We start from the raw sequence: 19,574 nt of genomic DNA on the forward strand, positions 1-19,574 counted from the left end.
TCATTTCAAATGCATAGTTTTCCCTATTTTATTAACTTAAGACCTCTAGTGAGCTGTGGCTAGCCTACAACTGAATCCTGATCAAAATTGTCCACAACAAAAAACACAACTGAGAGTTGAAGGGGGCCTTGTGGGCAATCTGTTTCAAGCCCCTGCTTGTCGTAAGAAATCCTACAGTCTTCACAACAGATGGCTGTACAGCATCTGCTAGAAGAGCTCCAGGGAAGGGAGAGTCTACCACACCCCTAGGTAAATAATTTTACTGTTGAATTGCTGTTACGTTCAAGATGTTTCAGCTAATGGTCAACTGAAAGCTCCCCTCGGATGAAATTTAGTCCTGTCCTTTGGGGCACCAAATTACAGTTCATTTTCCTTCCCTGCAGGTATCTTCTCCAGGTTAAACATACCCAGTTTTTTCAGCCTTGGCTCCCCAACCCCCACCACCAAAAAAACTCTGATTTATCTTAGTGCAGTGCCTAAAACTCCCCCAACCAGTGTGTGGATAGATGCACTCTAGCAAAACAACCCTGGCCCTTCAGTAGCACAACTGAAATCCCACACTGCATTAGATCAGACGGAAAATAGTCCTTACTCCCCTGGAGTAACTCCAGTCCAGCTTTGGAGTTTCTAGCAATGCATAAATAACCATATAGTCAGCATTTACTTGACAAGTTAGTTTTATTGAAAGTGGCAGATCCCTCTCACTGCTCATTTGAAAAACTAAGACATTGTTGTTTTGAATACTAGAGACACTGTGAGAGCTTTACTGGTGATTTATTGTGAGTTAAATGCAAGGTACCTTTCATGAACAGCACAAAGTAGCAGCTTCACAGCTTCCTGTTTTCCTTTCTACATCATTCCCATATGTTTCGTAAGCAGTCCTGGAGGATAATGGTAAAGGAAAATGGATTCTTCATATTCCTGCCCATGTTCTCAACTCAGCTATCCATGAGCAAAACTGAGAATGCAGCAACTGCAGCTCTGAAGACACGGTTCTAGCATAAAGTATGAATACCAAGAAAAGAGCATTTCCATTACTTTCCCCCTAACATTACTTGCAAGGGTATGTAGAATAGGCAATTCCACCTCCACCCCTGAACTCTATCAAAAGAATAGATCCATACCACTGTCAATGACTAAATGGTTTTACACATTTAGGAAGTGACTCTTTTCAATATGACTACTGTCAATTTGTGTGACTACTTTAGACCTTCATTTCTTGAAGAGGAAGAACTAGTTGGAAGTCTGAAATACTTGTGGTATTTATAGGCTACTTCTCAGCCAGAATCAGAGATAATGGCCATAAATAAATTGGGCAGAAGTACTGTTCAGGTCCACAACAGAATGAACAGTTCAGAAGAGACAGGATAAGTTTTAGAAACATCACCTAGAACTTCCTCCAGCTGTTGGCACCACACATGTTATTTAAATTTAACTGAATTGCAGTCACATTTCAGAGAACAGCAAACTTCCATGAAGTTTGAAGACATATACCACAATCCTTTTACACTGTAGGTGTAGTTAAGCATTTAGCTTCTCTCCCTCTTTAGCAAGTGCATAATACTCTTGATAAACTATTTGAATTGGATATGAATGTATCCATGATACTGAGTGTTCACACTCAAGATAGTAAGTAGCAGCAAAAGGCCTTGATTGAGTAGGAGCACATCTTTTCCAAGCTGCTGCTGGTGAAACATGGGCTAAGTGCAGAATGCAAGCAGCAGTCAAACCTACCTCACAAAAGGAGCAAGTAGACAGACAGGAGAAGGAGAAGGCAAGCTTCACCTGTCTCAGCAACTGTTAGGCCAATCTTCTTGTTCTAATAGTTGAGAAACCCTAAGCAAAAATCTTGTTGAGTAGCACCAGCATATGCCCACCTAACTGGGTAGTGATAATCCCTCCTTGCTGATGAACAATGTTCACACATACCTCTTGCCAAAGCAGGGAGCTACACAGTCCCACCTTTTCCCTTTTGGAATGTGTTTATCTGAATTTCCATTTTCCAGCAGTCAGGATTTTTGCTTTGAAACAAGGTCTGACCTGAGAGAAATTGGGATATAATTAAAAACCTCCATGAAGTACACTGTAGAAATTACCCTCCTAGGGCTCTGCAAAGTAGTCCATGTTCATTTGTGTTGTAAATCCCATCCAGGGTGGTCATGAAACACACACAAAGGCTCTGAAATGTCTGGGAATCCATAGCACAATGTTAACATCCAACAGCAGATGGCGATGGATTCAATATGCAGTTCTTATGGAGCTGGGGTGGGAAAAGTCACCCTCCTTTCAATGAGTAACAAAGATGATGCCTCAGCGTGCTGAAGTCAGGTGGTTCCTGCTGTGTGAGAACCTGAGGGAGAGAGAACGAACAATGGATGTGCATCAGGCTTATTCATAGTAAATTCTTGCTGTCAGCCTCACACCAACTTTCTTCAAATTCAAGCATAAACAAGGAATAGCAACCTTGTAAAAAACTCATCTGTCCTAATTTAATGGGCAGGTGATGCAGATGTTTGCCCCAGGCCACGTGCTAACAAATTAATAGGCCCAGAATAACTGTATTTTGAGGGTTAAGTTTTTATTGTACAGACAACCCTCAGTTTGCGTGGGGGTTGTGTTCCAGGTCATGGCATGCGATGGTGGAGCATGCATAAACCCTGCCCTTTTTCCAGTCACTTCTGGGTCGCTGTCTTACACAAATCAACTGGACACATGTAAATCAGCCATTGCCTGTATTGTGCTTCTGTAGATGTAACCTAACCTGGGACCTTATGGTGAAGGACAGTAGCAAAATACAGTTGTTGTTAATAATAATAATTTAGATTTCATCATTCCACACAACCACCAATCAAAGCACCAGAATGCTAGACAGTTGCCTAGGGCAGAGTATGTGGTCCTAAGCAAACAGCTATATCTTGGGCCCAAACTAAGAACAGCAGCACTAGAGAAAGGTGTACAGGGGCAAGGTGTAGGATTGGCTTCTCTTATTCTAGCCCATATCCTCACCAAAAATAGTCACATTAACAACACTCAGAACTTTTACCTTTGCACTCGCTCTACCATGTGTGCAATTAGTTTGTCAGAGATTCCTGGACAAGACTCCTCAGCTAAGCTAAAGGCATTCTCCAGTTCCTCCATGGCTCCCACGTTGCCTCCAGTGTGCTTGTGCTTGTCTTTGAGCTGCCAAGACATTAGAAAGCTCTAAGTAGCAGCACAAAATCCTTAATGCCAATTTTCATGGGAGGCAAAAACATTTGCTGTATAAAGAAGTACAATAGGCATCTTTAGAATATGGGCCAGTTCCACAGCCCCGAAGGCCGTAGTAGTACAGGGGTGGAGAACCTCTTTCATGCCAAGGGCTGAATTCAAACTTTGGAGGCTGCATTCCATAGGTGGGAGGGGCTTGAGGCAGAAATGGGGAATAAACAGGAATAACCTCTCACACAAACAGCCTTTCCCCTATCGGAGCATAGGTCTGATTCCCCAAAACACATACAACCACCCATCACAGAAATCTTTTAGACAAGGCTGAGTGGACACACAAAGTTGCAACTTAGCTCCTGTAGGAGGGAAACTCAGAAAGGTCTCTATTGGTGCCTAAGACAGTTTCGATTAGCATGCTATTGCTGATGGCTGGTAATGGTGCCAAATTTAAACAGTACCTTGAACAAGCAGAATACAGAATTAATCAGCTGCAGCAACAACAATGTTGCCTAGTTGTAAAAATTGCCTAAAGCTACAGTAAGTGACAAACTCAAGTGACACATAATGATTCGGAGCTGGACGAGGCTCACTGGAGCGGGCCACTGCTGTAATAACTAAGCACACTAGATATCAGGAAATTTGCACCCTGTTCCTAAAGCCATATATATGGAACTAAATCTCCCCAACAGCCTTGTGGCTGTTGGCAAGAGTATGCAATCAACCACCCAGCACTATACTGCACCCAGTTGCTTCACTCCCTATGTGATGCCCAGTGTCCCTGGGAAGCTTGCAACTCCAGCTAAACAACACATTGCTTTCTTAATACACGCAGCTACATAATTGCTGACCCAATTTTACCAAATTTAGACCAGAAAGCCAGAGGACAACTCTATCCATTATAGCAAGGTGTGCATGTTTTGCAGTCATGTCCTTCTTTAGAGTACTCTGGCCCTGTGTACATATTACTTCCTATCTGATCCCTACTCACTGTACCATATATTGTTCTCTTATACCACCTAACATGTGTCTGGTTCAATAACTCTCCCCTTCATCAGCTGTGCAAATTAAGTGGCTTTGAGCTGTCCTCACAGATCCTGGCTCATAATCCAGGGATCAACCTCTTTTGCAGAGTTCAAGCTGCCTCCCACATCATAAGGATGCAGAACAGGGCAAAAGATTACCGGTAATTCTAATAATCACCATACAAGTGTGAAAGGTCTCATTTCTTACCATCACTTGGTTGTCAGCTCCTACTCATTATTCTAACCCAACATCCTCAGAGAAACACTTCATATGTTACAGATAATAACTGGGGGAAATTCAGACCCTGCCACCTCACCTCTCCGAAGACAGGACGTACAAGAGTAGAGAGACACTGAGACCGTGGTTGCCGCTTGATAGGCTCAGCAGGCTAACAGGAGGAGGGAGAAGAAGGATGCTATTGAATATGACTCTGAACAGTTCTTTCAACCTGTCTATGAAAATGCTTTGCTTTGACAAGCGACATAAATCTACCGTCACGAGCAGGAGCAGTAAAAAACAAAGTAGATATAGCATCCGTTAAGAATCTTCCAGTTTGTGCTGCAGCTCCTACATGGACCCTAGGAGAAGCCTAAGGCAGATAAATGGCACAAGCAGGAGTAGCAACCTGTATGCAAAGAGTATGGTGTTACACCATTTTGCAGCAGCAACTAACAGCAGGTTTGCTATTTGTAGCAAACTTCCTTTATCAGGGATGGGCCAAATTTGGCCTGCTACAGGTCCCAATGTGTCTTAACAATGCCATTTTCCTCAAACCATGCCCAGCTGCCCCATGCCTGACATCAGATGTGACTTCAGGTGTGGGGCAAGTAGAGGCACAGCTTGGGTGGGGAACTCAATCACACAGCCAATCTCTACAGAAAGCAGCTTTGCCAACCGTATTTCTCGCAATTTCCCTATACTTTGCATTTGGCAGCTGGCAAAGCTTTGTGCGTTACAGTTCCCAAGCACCTAGAAACCAGCTGGTTACTGGGTGGTTAGGAAGCACTGCACAAGGAACTTGGATAGGTAGGAGGGACAACTCATCTGTCAATCGGGTGGGGACAGATAATGATCTGGTCCACCAGTCCAAAAAAAGTTTCCCAAACCTCACCTCCATTCTAGCTCCACTGCATTAAATGGAATCTTCCATGAGTTAACAAAAAACCAGAGCAGAACAGGCAGACTTCAAAATCTAAAGCAAGATATGTTCTGCTCTGACAGTATCAGGGTTAATGGGAGAAACACTACAATTCCCGCACACTGGCTGCTCAGTCCCTCAGAGTGACCACTGCTGGCTCAGGGCTCTGCTCCCCAGTGGTAATGGACACCACACTGACCTTTTGGGACCCATGATGAGACATCCCTTTGTGCAGCTTGTTCAAGGAATTGGGACGAATGGTTGGTGGGAAAGTCCAGATTGGCCCTTGATCTCTTTCATCTGCATCTCCATCACTAGAAACAAGAGGGGTGAGAGTGCATTTCATTCAAAGAACACTGGGTAGAGGAGTGCCAAGATTTGCAGGGGCAGGGCTTCCCCAACGGCAGGCTTTTCCAGCTTAATCTTACTTAAACACAAACTCAGTGTTTGCATTTTCCAACCATTATCAAGGGGCTAGAATGTACTTGGTACCAATAGATACCAAACTCATAGCCCAGAACTGGGTATTCCTATATTCCATGTCACCATGCAATTATTTAAAGACTGGAAGCAGCCAGCATGACAAATCGTACGTTGCTTTTTGTGCCCGTCTGTACTTCTCAACAAGCTACATAAAATCTTACTGGTCCACCTTACAGGCTTTATCGGTACAAATACAAAATCTGCAGAAACTTTTCTCAGTGAGCAATCACACCCTGATTATTCGGGTGCAGAGAAAGGGGAAGAAATGAAAGATTTCAAAGTAGGACAAATGTCTCAGAGTTTTAAAAAATATTAAGCAGGTTACAAATGTTTTTAAAATAAAATGGAAACATACATACATGTCAGAGTCATCTGAGCTTGAATCCTCACCATGCCCCTCTGACTTCCAGCGTTTGTACCGGTCAATGAGCTCCATGAGAAATGATGTTTTCTTGGTGTAACGTGTGATAAACTTGTGCTTTAGCAATTCCTTTGCAGTGGGTCTCTGCACAAATACAAGAGACAAGGTGTTTTAGCTGGCAGGGACCAGACCATAAAGGTGGACAGCTACCACTGCCACTTTCCAAGGAGTCTTTTCAATTTGAACAGGACTAAGGCCTACTCTGCACATTCCTATGGGTGGGCTCATTTCCAAAGACAAGCATTTCAGAGCTCTGCTACCTAGCAGCTGCCAGGTTTTCTGACCTGACACTCAGGCTCTGCTTATGAGAAGAGGCTGGAGCAACACTTACAAATCTGGGGTCCTTGTTAAGGCAGGCTTCCACAAATTCCTTAAAGGGCTTACTGTGGTGTCCCTCCAGCGTCGGGGGGTTATTCTTGGGAATCAGGAAGAGAACTCGCATAGGATGCAGGTCAGAGTTTGGAGGCTCTCCCTTTGCCAGTTCAATAGCAGTAATTCCAAGGGACCAAATATCTGCCTGGAAGAAAAATGAGAACGATCTGTGAACACTCAAGTGTTACCATGGCACAGAGAAGCCAACACTCATTGACTTGAGCTTTGATGCTGATTCACAGGAAAAGGGGACTCCTCCAGAGACTCAAATCATTCACTTGCCTCCCATAATTACCCGACTTCTGTATGTGATTGAGTGAGTGACAACCTGTGTGCTTATCATGTGGGTGTCTCCTTGATCCATATGTCTAAAATGAAACGGCATCTAAGGTAAAGTTATTTCTGGTTGACACAGATTTAGAAGTTCTTGAATAGGTGTGTCTGAGCAAAACATTTTTACTAAGCCTACGATTTACAAGATAATCCAGAAGATCAGACTGCTGTAGGTTGGACAGCAATAAGACATGGAGACTAAACATGTATTTAAAATCTCTCTTTTTATCTTTTATTAAGCAGTCCTATAATTAAGCTAACTATCTCTTAGATTTGAAATCTTGCAAAGTGCAAGAAGTTTTTTGTGCTCTTCATTTTCTAATACAAAAGTGGCTGTCTTTACAGGGTGTGCAGTTAAGCTCTGATCACAACTTGTGAATAGCAAGCATTTAAATTATATAAATTATATAGGGAATTATGATAATACCAGTTGAAGCAAAACAGTTTCTTTGTTTCTTTGTCACTGTGTATTATATTGTTGTAACCTGTCCTGGGATCTTGTAGTGAAAGGCAGGTACGAAGTCTTAAAAAAATACATATTATTGATTGTTTAAATACATCTTTAAACCTAATGGATTGCACCATAGTTCTGGGTATTTTTCACTGTCAAAGCAGGCTGCATTTCTAATCATGAATTGGACTTTTAGGATGGGATCCAACTAACACATTCTCTTAGCACAAGGATTCCTGATTGCACAACAGCACTTACCCACCTCTCCTCCCCCCACATGCACCCAGTGCCCTCCCCAAATCTGATCCAGAAGGTTAGGAGAACCCATTGAACAGATTTCTTTAAAGTTGTGCAAATGTGTGCATAAACATACATGCACCCCTAGAAAGCACATCCTTCACTAGAAAACTGAAGGGGGCACTAAGTGGCCAATGATGTGTATAGCAAGACTCGGAAGCACATGCAAACTTTACCCACCTATATGCACCTCTTTCTAACGTAGGCAGAACACAGGATAAGGAGACAATGTAACATGCATTCTAAATGATGAGCTAGGGTTCAAGTAGGCTTTCACCTGCTCCTCTCAGCTCACCTTGAAGTCATAGGCTGACTGCTTGATGACTTCAGGTGCCATCCAAAAAGGAGTCCCAACAAAGGTATTCCTCTTGATTTGGGTATCTGTTAGTTGGCCAGCCACACCAAAGTCAGCTAGTTTCACATCGCCTTGCTCTGAAAGTAGCACGTTAGCAGCTGTTCATAGAAAAAATAATAATAAAGGCAGCTGAATCAAAGGGGAATACAATAAATTATCTTGCAGTAAGAAATGGTGCCTTTCTGAAGCCCCCGTAAACATGTTTTGTGTTAATTCCGGGTTTAGTACAGGGGAAGAAAGTAATGGTGCCTTAGCAACTGCATAAAGGAAGGCAGAACATCCCGAAAACTGGCTCGATCCTCCCTGCTACTGCTAGGCCCAATCCCTTATGGCTTTGCAAATAGGGCAGAAGGGTTATATTCTCACCCTGTATGAACTACCAAAGCTTGTTTAACCCCTACCTTGTTCTCAATTCTTAACCCGCTCTCCAGCTTTACTTCCCTTTTCTATATCTTAATGGTACAGCCACTCCTCAAGAAGTCCACCCTTTATAGCCAAGTTACTGGAGAAAGTAGTGGCAGAGCAGCTGCAGGCAGTCCTGGAGGATACCTACTATCTAGACACAGGTGGGGAACCTGTAGCCCTCTGCATACGGAAGTGTAATTCCCATCATCTGTTCTGCACCTGAGACCCTTCTCAGTCTGACTTCAGGCCTGGCTATAGAACTAAATCCGCCTTAGTGGTCCTGATAGTCTTCAGACTATTCTGATAAGTGCACAAATTACTGTCAGAATTCATACTTCTCGATTTAAGGAATGATCACAGAAATACAAATGGGGGGGGGGGATTCTACAACAGACACCTGAGATTGTTGGTGAAAGCAAGTATGTGTGGTTTCAATTGCCTCATAAGAGAACTGATAGGAAAAAAACAAAGATGTGTATTTTGCAAGCCTGACCTTTGATGTCTCTGTGGATTTTCCTCTCAGAGTGAAGATAGTCCAAACCCTTTAGAATTTCTCGGAGAATGGTGGCAATGTAGGTCTCCTCCAAAGGTCCAGGCTTGAGCTACAGGAGAAGTGTAGGAATGACGGTAAAGGAGTGAGGTACATTTAATACATTCAAACCGAAGTCCCTCAATCTTCCATGCTTAACAAACTTTAGATGTCAGGAACAACCATTTGCATGGAGATCAGAGAGAAAGAGGAAAGAAGAATGCAGTTATGCACACATGAACTTGTACATGAACTAAAGCGGGATCAGAGAGCACCTCCAAGCTGGGCTCTGATTACTGATTAAGTATTGAGCTGTTCATTCATAACCACTTGGCACAAATGTATTTTGTTGAATGATATGGGGAGTCTACCGGGTGTGGCAGTTCTGAATGTGGATTTGAGATAGTACTTCATGAAACCAATGTGGAATTACTTTTAATTCGATGTTCCAGGCTGAATCTTGTCAAGGTATCTGAACTGAATGACAAAAAGGTACTCACTAGATCCAGTGCTGAGCCACCTCCCAAGTACTCCATGATTATCCAAAGCTTGGTGCCCTGTAAATTAGACAAGGTGTTGTGTGAAAGCAGTGACAGTCATTTCAATATTAAGGCCACTCTGGGTTTTGCCTTAAAAACAGCAGAAGAAACACGTCAGCCCTGTATTCCTCATTCAGTTTTCGCATGTCACAATGAGACCTGAAATGCTTGGCAGCATCATGATCCACATTATCTAGACATATCTAGTGATATTTTTTGTTATTCTCAGAGTTGAATTATATGAGTAATCAGAAGCTACAGCTTTTGGTGGACTGTTCCGTTTCAGCCTGTAGATTGTTGTGGTGAAAAGACATAAAACCTTTTCTATATAATAAATAATAATGATGATGATAACAATAATAATAATAATACCCTGAGAAGAGTGGCAGGGCAGGGTGAATGGTTCTGGCCCAGCTTTCTCCATTACACTGCTACTTACATGTTGTAAAAAGTTGAGTGGGAAATAATTCAAATGTGATCGATGACAACTAGTCATGACAGCTATATTCTACCCTCCAGTATCAGAGAAAGTATGCCTCAGAACCGGTTGCTCGGGAGCAGGAGAGTGCTATTACACTTGTGTCCTGCTTGCAGGCTTCCCATAAAAATCTGGCTGGCATTGCGAAAACAGAATGCTGGACTTGATGGGCCATTGGTCTGATCCAGCAGGACTCTTATGTCCCAACTGCAATACTAGCAAGTATTGAGATTGCCCAATGTTGTAGCTTGCTTCTTTATCTTGCTAACAGCTGATTATCATGACACTCTGGCATCCTCAAACTCATGACAACACTAATAAAGTGCAACTCATAAGCAAGGAAGGGGTTTTCTCTTTAATTCTTGGAGTTTGAATTTTACTTAGATTAGTCAAATTTTCTAAGTCACTAAATACATGCCAGTTGTAAGAATTTTTAGTTAAGCATTTCTGATTGCACCAAGGAGAGAAGCCTCCAAAGATGAAGTCCTCTTACCATGTTCACTCCTGCACACTAATGTCCCAGCCACAAGACTCACTGAGAACTCTTTATGGTGGTGGGGGGGGGGAGGAGAAATGGATTCAGTGGGTGAACTAAACCCATTTCCCTTGTTTAAGTACACAAATTGCAGTCATGTTTGCTAGTAGCTTGTCCCACAAGCACTGTGATGCAGCTTGCCCTGGTAGCTTCAGTTACCTTCAAGTAGGAACCGTAATAGCGGGTGATGTAGGGACTGTCACACTGACTGAGCACCGTTATCTCCTGCTGGATGTCTTCAATCTCATCCTCTGCCTCCTCTAGGTCAATTATCTTGATAGCTACCACTTCCTTGGTACGGTTGTCAATTCCTTTGTACACTTCCCCAAATGAGCCTTTACCGATCCTCTCCAGCTTTGTGAACAGTTCCTCTGGATCAACCCGAGAGTGCTGAGTCAGTAGGAATAAATGGGGTGATGGGTGAAGAGAAGAAGAGAGAGCTAGTCAAAAAAATAATCTGTAGCACTTTATGTCAACCTGCCCTGGGACCTTAGGGTTAAGGGTGGGTAATTCATAAACATAATCATCATAAATAGCAGGGATTTAATGATTCATCTGTTAGAGCCATTCTATCATCTAGCATAAGGCTCACTTCTCATTACAAAGGCAACAGGAGCTCAGCCCAAAAATGTATGTATGATGTGGAAATAGATAAATTTCGCTCTTTTTGCCATACTAGGACAACTGAGGATCACCAAATAAAATAAAAGTTACTGTATAAACATTTAAGACAGTAAAAACAGATAACTTCTTCACACAATACATCGCTAACTTATGGCATTCACTAACACAAGGCTTTGTGATCGCCACTAGCTCTGATGGCTTTAAAAGAGTAGATTAGTTAATGGAGGATAAAACTATGAACTAAAGTAATAGCTGGACAGAACCTTCATGTTCATGGGGCAATGTGTCTCCCAATGCCAGTTACTAGGAAGTGGTGACAACAGAATATGGTTAGTCCCTTCAGCACTTGCTTGTGGGCTTCCTGAAAGCTGCTGCTTGACCACTTCTTGTATAGGATTCCAGGCTCGGTGGTCTGGTTGTTTAATCTGACTGAGCAGGGTTTTTCTTCATTCTTAAACTCATTCCATCATGAAAAATGTCCTAGTGAGTTCATTAGAAATTGCTCCTAGTAGACTTGCTTAGAACTGCTGCCCTAGTGTACCTGACAGGCCAACACCAAAGCCATGCCCTTCCCAACATGACACAAGGGTTATTCATGATAGAAGTACCCTAAAGTCTTATCATCTGCACCTCTGTGTATGTGCAGCAAGTTGGTCCCATGTTCAGTATATCTCCAACCTGTCTGAATTCTGACTTTCTGAGTGGAAAAAAATATTTAGTAGGGATGTTAAGATTCTGGAAAAGCCCAGAATTCAGTAGCGAATTTGCAATTCCACCTATATCAGAATTGCACTGGAATATAATTAAGATCTGCTGAAATGGGTTTCCACTGTGGTACCAACAAGACTTTAGGAATTTAGTAGGCCTCACCCCCCACGCACACACATATTGATCATCATTCTTGCACTATGAGCCTGAGCCTTAAAGTGACCTGAAGCTTTTGCAACCACTGAAATACGGTCAGCTTCCAACATCTGAAATGTCAAAAGACAGGTACTGGAAACAAGACAGTCATTTAGATATACAATCCAGCGCTATCAAACTATTACAGAGTGTGCCTGTACATCTGTATCTAGTGCGTCAAAGGGATCCAAGAATGAATCATGAACCAGGAAGAGCCTGCTTCAAATACTGCCTAATCCACACACTCAGCTAGGTAACCTTAAGCAAGCTAGTATCTCTCTGCAACGTGGAGATAACACTGAACCACATTACCATGGTTCCTGTTAGGGTTAGAAAACACTGAACAGAAGAGCTAAAAATAACTTAGCATTCATAACATCCAGAGGGGTAGCTGTGTTAGCCTGCTATAGCAAAAACAACACAAGTTCTGCACAACCTAAATGTCTCATAAATTTCTTATGGCATAAGTGTGGAAGTGATCTGATGAAGTGGACTCCAGCCCACAAAAGCTTATACCATCATAAATTTGTTAGGGTTACCTGATATGGGATGACAGCAGCAAAAATACCAGAAAGTTGGTGAGAGGATTTCATTTCCAAAACATATACACAAAGCTGCCCCATCACAAAGACAATGAGGGTGAGCCACAGTCAATCTGAGAAGCCTCACCCCACAGTGACAGTTAGGAAGGGTTGCGATTTCTCCAGGGTTTCCCTCAGACACCACAAGAATACTAGAAAAGTTGGGGAGAGGCTTCAATGTCATGCCCACCCCAGCACCTATCTTCTCTGCCCTATAACCAAGATAAGCTCTAGTAAACGGTGCTTAGGAGTACCTTTGATGGAAAAAAAATAATGTAATTACACCAAAGATGAAAACTAGCTTATACCGGTGTAACTTTTTTTCAGTGCAGAATTGTTTTTTGAAGCACGGATTACAAGCTGTCCCTGTTAATGGATTTTCCACACTGTGTGTGTGTGTGTGTGTGTGTGTGTGTGTGTGTGTGTACACATGCGCTGCTTAGGGAAGAAATAGTACAGACTCGCTTATAAATCTGTCATCAAAAAGGACCACACCTGTTTCAGTTCCCCTTCTTCCCAAGATTTCAATCTGAGGCAAAGGCAACGGCCTCTTATCTTTAGTAATTAAACTGATAAGATGCCATTAAGAAACCTTTGGACGGGGTATGGGAGATAAACAACCTCTCCTACTCAAGGACGGGCTCAAAGTATGAGCAGGCCTCATGCTTTGAGTTCAGCCCCACTCTAATAGGGTTCTCAGTCAACAGAACAGAAGAGGGCAACCAAACATCCTCCTGTCTCCATAGCAACACCCAAACAGCACAGGCCTCTGAAAGAATGCCTGCTGGCAATTTAGTGAAGTGAAATGTGAGCAACAGGGGGGGCAGGAGAGAGCTAGAGCACAAGAGACTGAGAGGAAATAAACCATACATCCTCAACCTTCCAGTTATCTTGGACAACTGGGCAGGCTGGGATTGATGGCAGTTGTAGTACAAAACATCTGCAGAGCACCAGCTTGGGGAAGGCTGAAGTAAGCCAAGATCTCATGAGCTAGAGAAAAGACGTCAGAGAAGGAATCCTAGGAAATTGTTATGATCTGTTAAGAAAAACAGCAGGCAAATAAAGACTCGTCAAATAGGTCACTTATGAGGATGCAGCACGATGCAGCCAAGCCAACAAATTGGATGAATCACCCAAAGAATGTATCCTGATCACAGAATAATAGAAACAAGAACCTTGAAAAATTATGCCTTCAGTAGTGACCTCAGTGGTCCTTCCTGCCTGTCTCTCAGGTCTCAACACTGCTCAGCTGCTTTCCCTCAAATATACTCCTTGGCTACTGACCTCTCATCCTTGCCACATACAGTTGTAAACCTTGGTTTACAAACTTAATCCGTTCCAGAAGTCCATTCTTAAACCAAAGTGTGCTTTCCCATAGCAGCAAGGGACTCGGTTTACAAATGGAACACACTCAACAGGAAGCAAAACATGTTCTTATTCCAAGGCAAAGTTCACAAACCAAAACACCTACTTCTGGGTTTGCAGTGTTCTTAATCCAAGTTGTTCATAAACTAAGCTGTTCTTAAACCAAGGTACCACTGTAACAAACATTGGAGCCAGGTAGAACAATATGTTTCATTTTAATAATGACCAAATGTGCTTCAAGAGAACAAGTCATTATGCAAATGTTTAGGAACACAGAGAGCTGCCTTATACAGTCTCAAGGGCAATTCCTCTTTCCAAGCCTAGCCTCTCAGTCAGGCCCTTTAATCATCAACTCTCTTTCTACTCTAGTTTTGGCTCATCTGCCTGCTTTTCCTGAGTTGGGTTACTGCTTCAAGCCCCTCCTCCCCAGCCTCTTCTTTGCTGGGTTTGTTCTGTCACCTTTTGTCTCCAGGCCCTTCCACCACTCTTGCCTTCCATTCCTCTCTCCTCCTCCTCCTTTTCTCTCTCTCTCAGCAGCTACAACCATTCACACCACTAACTCCTCCTAGATGCAGCTGAGCAGAAGGATCTTGGTACTGGCTTCATAATCCTGCTACCTGTGTTTGGCCTGCCCTCTACTCTGGTGCAGAGGAAGGCAGAATATGTTTTACCAGATCCTGAAGTTAGGTGATGTAATCATAGGGAGAAGTCAAGAAAAATCCTGTTCCCTTCCTTCAGCTTCAAAAGATTTCCAGGGCTACCAAGCCAGAAAGACCAGATATGCAACGGAAGCGAAGATTTTAAGAATACTAAGTGTGGTGCCTTATACTAAATTCCACACTTGGGCACAATTAGCAAATTGTGCTGCTGCACCAAATAGCAAAAAACAGGCAACACTTCAAAGTGGTACTGTTATTTTGTTTTTTACAAAACAATATAATAACCTTAACATATCCTTTTGGCTACATGGAAAACTGTTCAGTGCTCCTGAATAAAGCTTTACCAAAACGTGTAGTGTATTTTAAGAAAATAAAATTCACAGTATCATTTGGAGGCATTGCCTTTCTGTTGATTCATTTTGATATCAGTAAAACTGACAAATCATTCAACACTACAGTGACCTTAGATGCCTTCCTTTTAGTCAATTTCTCATATAGTATGATAGCTTTTTCATGGGGAGTATGCTTTAGTTTAATTTAGGGTTCATCCACACTTCCGTTTGCCCTACTGCTTTCCTCTGGGAAAAGCAGCATTTTAGCACTGAATCAGAACAAACAGCAATTGGGTTTTCTGTGGATTGCCATTTGTTCTCATTTAGCGCTAAACTGTGGGTTTTCCAGAAAGAAATGGTGGGGCAAAGGCAAAACCTCTTGCACCCGTCCCTAAAAAGGAAGAGACAGGCAGAACTTACTTGGGCCCATGCATTCTAGGCACTGACCAAGTGGAAGCGTAGACAAGCCCTAAGCTTATTCAAAAACAGCCTCCAGTTCTCACTTACCTGATTGGCAAATTCCCTCAGGTGGGCCATGGCTGAAGATCAGCACAACACCCATTCATCAATCTTCTTACACAGTAGTTAAAAATGTGCTCTCTTCTACGGGTCACTTAAACTATTTAAAAAGACAAAAACAAAAATGCAACCAGTTATTATTGTAAAGCCCCTGTGAAATGACTCCACTGCACCATAAATGCCAAATAATAGTTTCCACAGGCAGCCCTACCCTCTTCGAGATAAAGAGATTTAGCCTACTTATATCATGGACAACAGATTAGGTGCCACAGGTAACCTGGGCCCAGTTACTCCACTCCCAGCTTTCTTCTCTTATTGCCTAGCCTACTTTACAGGGTTGTTGTGAGGATGAGGTGGGTAAGCCCATATCCAGGTCTCTCACCCTGAGCTCCTTGGCGGGAAGGTGGGATAGACACACCATCACCATATTTTATGAACGCACACTTAACAGGTGGCCAAAACTGATTTTACAGTTTCTAGAGCAACTTAGCCACTGGGAGTGAAGCCCACGCGAAGGAGTTTACTGCACAGCGTGACCAAGCCCCTTAAGAGAGCAAAACCTAAACAGATTACACCAACCAATCCCTCTGGAGCACGAGAGGTCGTCCACCTCTATCTCCATGCAGAATAACTTTATAGCAAGCACGACACAGGCTGCAACTCCCAAGGCAACCCCTCCCCGTCTTCCCCGACCGTAAAAAGGGTGGGGTGCTGGGGGAGCCTCTTTCCTACGAATTTATGAATGGTCTTGCAAAGACACAAGAGGCGAATCCTGACTCAATGGCTTGTGGGTTTGCAGGTCCGGCCCGGCCTTAAGGTGTGCGTCCCCTAGGAGGTGCCCGGGGGGGGGGGACAGGCTGCCCCCTCCCCTGCTGCCCCCGGGCACAGCAGCTCCACCCAGCCTCCAGACACAACTGTCATGGCAACGGCTGCCGCCGCCAGCCTTGCTCTGAGCAGCCCTGGCTCCCTCCCCGCAGAGCAGCAGCCCCGCTCCGGTGTCCTCCGCGCCTCACCTGCGCCCCGAGGGTCCGTCCCGCCCCGCTGACCCATCGCGGCTCCGCGCGCAACCACCTCGGGATACTCAAATCGGTTACAGCAACTGCAGGAGAGGCAGGGAGGAGGGCGCCAACAGCCATGCGCAGGAATCTTCCCTCGCCGCCTCGGCTGCTGGGAGGGGTAGTTTTTGCAGCCCCGTCTCACAACGGAGTGGCCGAGCCAGGGACTGTCTTAACCAGCATGCACTCGGAGAAGGCGGGACAAGCAGCCGGGAAAGCGAGGGCTTCCGGGAAAGGTAGTTTGTTCAGCTTTGCTGTGAACATTCCTACGGTCTGCGCGCTCCCGGCTCTCTTTCCTCCTGCCTTCTGCTCGCGGGGGCTGAATCATGCAGCTTTCGCCTAAAGCAAAATGTCACACGACGATCCCTTAGCCGAGGCTTTTTGCTTTGTGCGGTGACAGTGCTTCCCTTGGCTCCCTCAACCCCGTTACCTACCATGGATCAGCTGTGAATCTACAGCATTTCGTCGATTCGGCTCCGTTCGTCCTTACAAATGCTGACTTGCATCTCAAGCAAACATTTCTGACAGAGATCCTGGAAGTCCCTGACTGGCCTAGAATAGGGAAAAACCTGTTGTTTCCTTTGACAATTATAAGGCAGTTCATAGCTGGTAGAACGTTGCCTATGTTGTCATATTGATTTGGCACATGTTTTTAGTACTTATGTGTGTTTTAAAATTGCTTTTGTTCTTGTAAGCAGTATGTAAATAAATTTTGTTAAATAATTTTTTTTAAAAAAAACCAACAACAGCTGTTTCGAGTCCTCACTTCCAAGATAAGAGCTAATTCTCCCACATAACTATTGGGCAGAACTGCAGCTGATCCCTGGTCATCTGCATTAAAAAAGAAAAAATGTTTTTGGCCCTTGTACCTCACTTTACTAGCATGCCCAGGGCAGCTTATCTCTTTATAAATGGCTTGGATGAAGGAATAGAGGGGATGCTTATCAGATTTGCAAGTAAGATGAAGCTTCGAGAGGGAACATCTTTATCCCAGTCTGCATCCGTATTGGAACTGTTTTTATATATGGAATTGTGTATCACCTTAAAAGATAAAGATCTTGCACATTAAATTTGGTTTAGATAAAACAGCTTTAGCAGGTCTTGCTAGTCCTCAGTTTAAACAAGGAAGTAGGGTAGGGTCAAGTCACATTGCTCAAGTGAAGGATGGAAAATGCATGACTCTTACATGAGTTATATGGGATAATCTTGTGGTCACTTTAAAGGCCTTTGAACTTACTTCTGCTTCAGTTATACCAGTCTAGAATATACACGGAATAATCTATGAGCACTGTCCAAGATCTTAAAAACTGATCTATTGGTTTGAAGAAACATGTGCGAGGGTAACCTTGGTGAAACTGAGGTCTGGGTCTGATCAGTGAAAGGAAGGTGGGGTATAAATGCAAGAAAATAAATGTGTGTTGTAGTTTTTATGTAGAACAATAGACTGTGCTATCTTACTCAGAGGAGTGTCATTCTTCATAATTACCATGAGAGGGCACATGCTGTCTTCACCATGTCTACTCAGAAATAAGGCCTATTGAATTCAGTGTGACTTACTTCCAGACAATTGGGGTTACTTCTGCAGTCTAACTTGCATGTCTATTCAGAAGAAAGTCTCATTGAGTTCCATGGAGCTTATTCCCAGATAAGCAGACATAAGATTGCAGCTTCATTCATTTTCAGTCTGGTGAGCTGGGACTCATTGCTGGGTCACAACTAAACTCCAGTTGCATGACACCAACAGTAAAGGTAAAGGTAAAGGTACCCCTGACCGTTAGGTCCAGTCACAGACTCGGGGGGTTGTGCGCTCATCTTGCTCTATAGTCCGAGGGAGCTGGCGTTTGTCCACAGACAGCTTCCAGGTCCTGTGGCCAGCATGACTAAGCCGCTTCTGGCGAACCAGAGCAGCGCACGGAAAAGGCGTTTACCTTCCCGCCGGAGCAGTACCTATTTATCTACTTGCCCTTGATGTGCTTTCGAACTGCTAGGTGGGCAAGAGCTGGGACCGAACAACGGGAGCTCACCCTGTCGCGGGGATTCGAACCGCCAACCTTCTAATCAACAAGCCCTAGACTCTGGTCAAAATATATATTAAAGGCTTGAGTGAGTCCCCATATGTATGTTTGGGTTAAAGGAGTTTCCAGAGTGAAAACATTGAAGACTTCTGGCTTGATATTATTATTAGTATGATATTAAGTATATTTACTCAGAAGGATTTCCTAATGACTCTAATGGGACTTGGTCTTTATTTAATGGGTGCCAGCAAGCTACCTTAGGCTGCAGTCCTATGCCCACTCAACTAGGAATAAGACACAGTTAACACAGTGGGATGTACAGCTGAGGAAACATCACGGGGTTCTAGGAGGGGCAGTACCTCTGGTGGGGGACATGTTGTGCTCCTTCTAGGGTAGTTTGTCCACCTTTGGTCCCCACCCTGCAGCACTCAGGAGCCACCAGTGGCTCCTAGAAGATGTCTGCATGTGACAGCAGCCACACCCAGGGAACTTAATTATACTCTAGTGCAATTCTGATATAGGTGGAATTGCAAATTTGCTACTGAATTCTTGGCTTTTCCAGAATCCTAACATCCCTACTAAATGTTTGTTTCCACTCAAAAAGTCAGAATTCAGACAGGTTGGAGATATACTGAACATGGGATGAACTTGCTGCACACACACACACACAGATGTGCAGATGATAAGGTGCACACCTTTGTGTGCTCAACCTGTGCCTGGAAATAAAAATGTGCCTTGGGGGTCCCTTCCAAAACTACAATGCATTGGTTCTATGATTCTGTGAGCGATAGGTTTATTTATTGTTCACATGGAAGATGGAACAAAGTTCTTTTCTCCTGTTCTGGAAGGTGGGACTCAAACCCAGAGGTTGGGTGGCCATTGTCACAGGTGCTTTAGCTGAGATTCCTGCATTGCAGGGAGTTGGACTGGATGACCCTTGGGTCCCTTCCAACTCTAC

The 19,574-nt window shown here is 43.7% G+C and overlaps 1 protein-coding gene across 3 annotated transcripts; it reads right to left on the minus strand.

The window, feature by feature from the left end:
* Positions 1 to 659: 659 nt before the first annotated feature.
* STK25 (serine/threonine kinase 25) lies at positions 660 to 16,750 on the minus strand. Of its 3 annotated transcripts, XM_083613851.1 has the most exons (12): positions 16,560 to 16,750; positions 15,535 to 15,646; positions 10,723 to 10,953; positions 9,512 to 9,568; positions 8,976 to 9,084; positions 8,018 to 8,175; positions 6,601 to 6,786; positions 6,208 to 6,353; positions 5,565 to 5,679; positions 4,544 to 4,615; positions 3,044 to 3,180; positions 660 to 2,350 (listed from the first exon to the last, which is right to left on the minus strand). In XM_083613851.1, exons 2-12 carry the CDS (start codon positions 15,562 to 15,564, stop codon positions 2,311 to 2,313), a joined length of 1,281 nt encoding a protein of 426 aa, XP_083469977.1. In that variant the 5' UTR covers positions 15,565 to 15,646; positions 16,560 to 16,750; the 3' UTR covers positions 660 to 2,310. The 3 variants fall into 3 exon arrangements, with proteins under 3 accessions (XP_083469977.1, XP_083469979.1, XP_083469978.1); XM_083613853.1 differs by lacking the exons at positions 15,535 to 15,646; positions 16,560 to 16,750 and adding an exon at positions 13,542 to 13,789; XM_083613852.1 differs by lacking the exons at positions 15,535 to 15,646; positions 16,560 to 16,750 and adding an exon at positions 13,167 to 13,329.
* Between the last annotated feature and the right edge of the window lie 2,824 nt (positions 16,751 to 19,574).

The sequence above is a fragment of the Podarcis filfolensis genome, assembly GCF_964270895.1.
Source record: "Podarcis filfolensis genome assembly, chromosome: 5".
Classification (NCBI taxonomy): Eukaryota; Metazoa; Chordata; class Lepidosauria; order Squamata; family Lacertidae; genus Podarcis; species Podarcis filfolensis.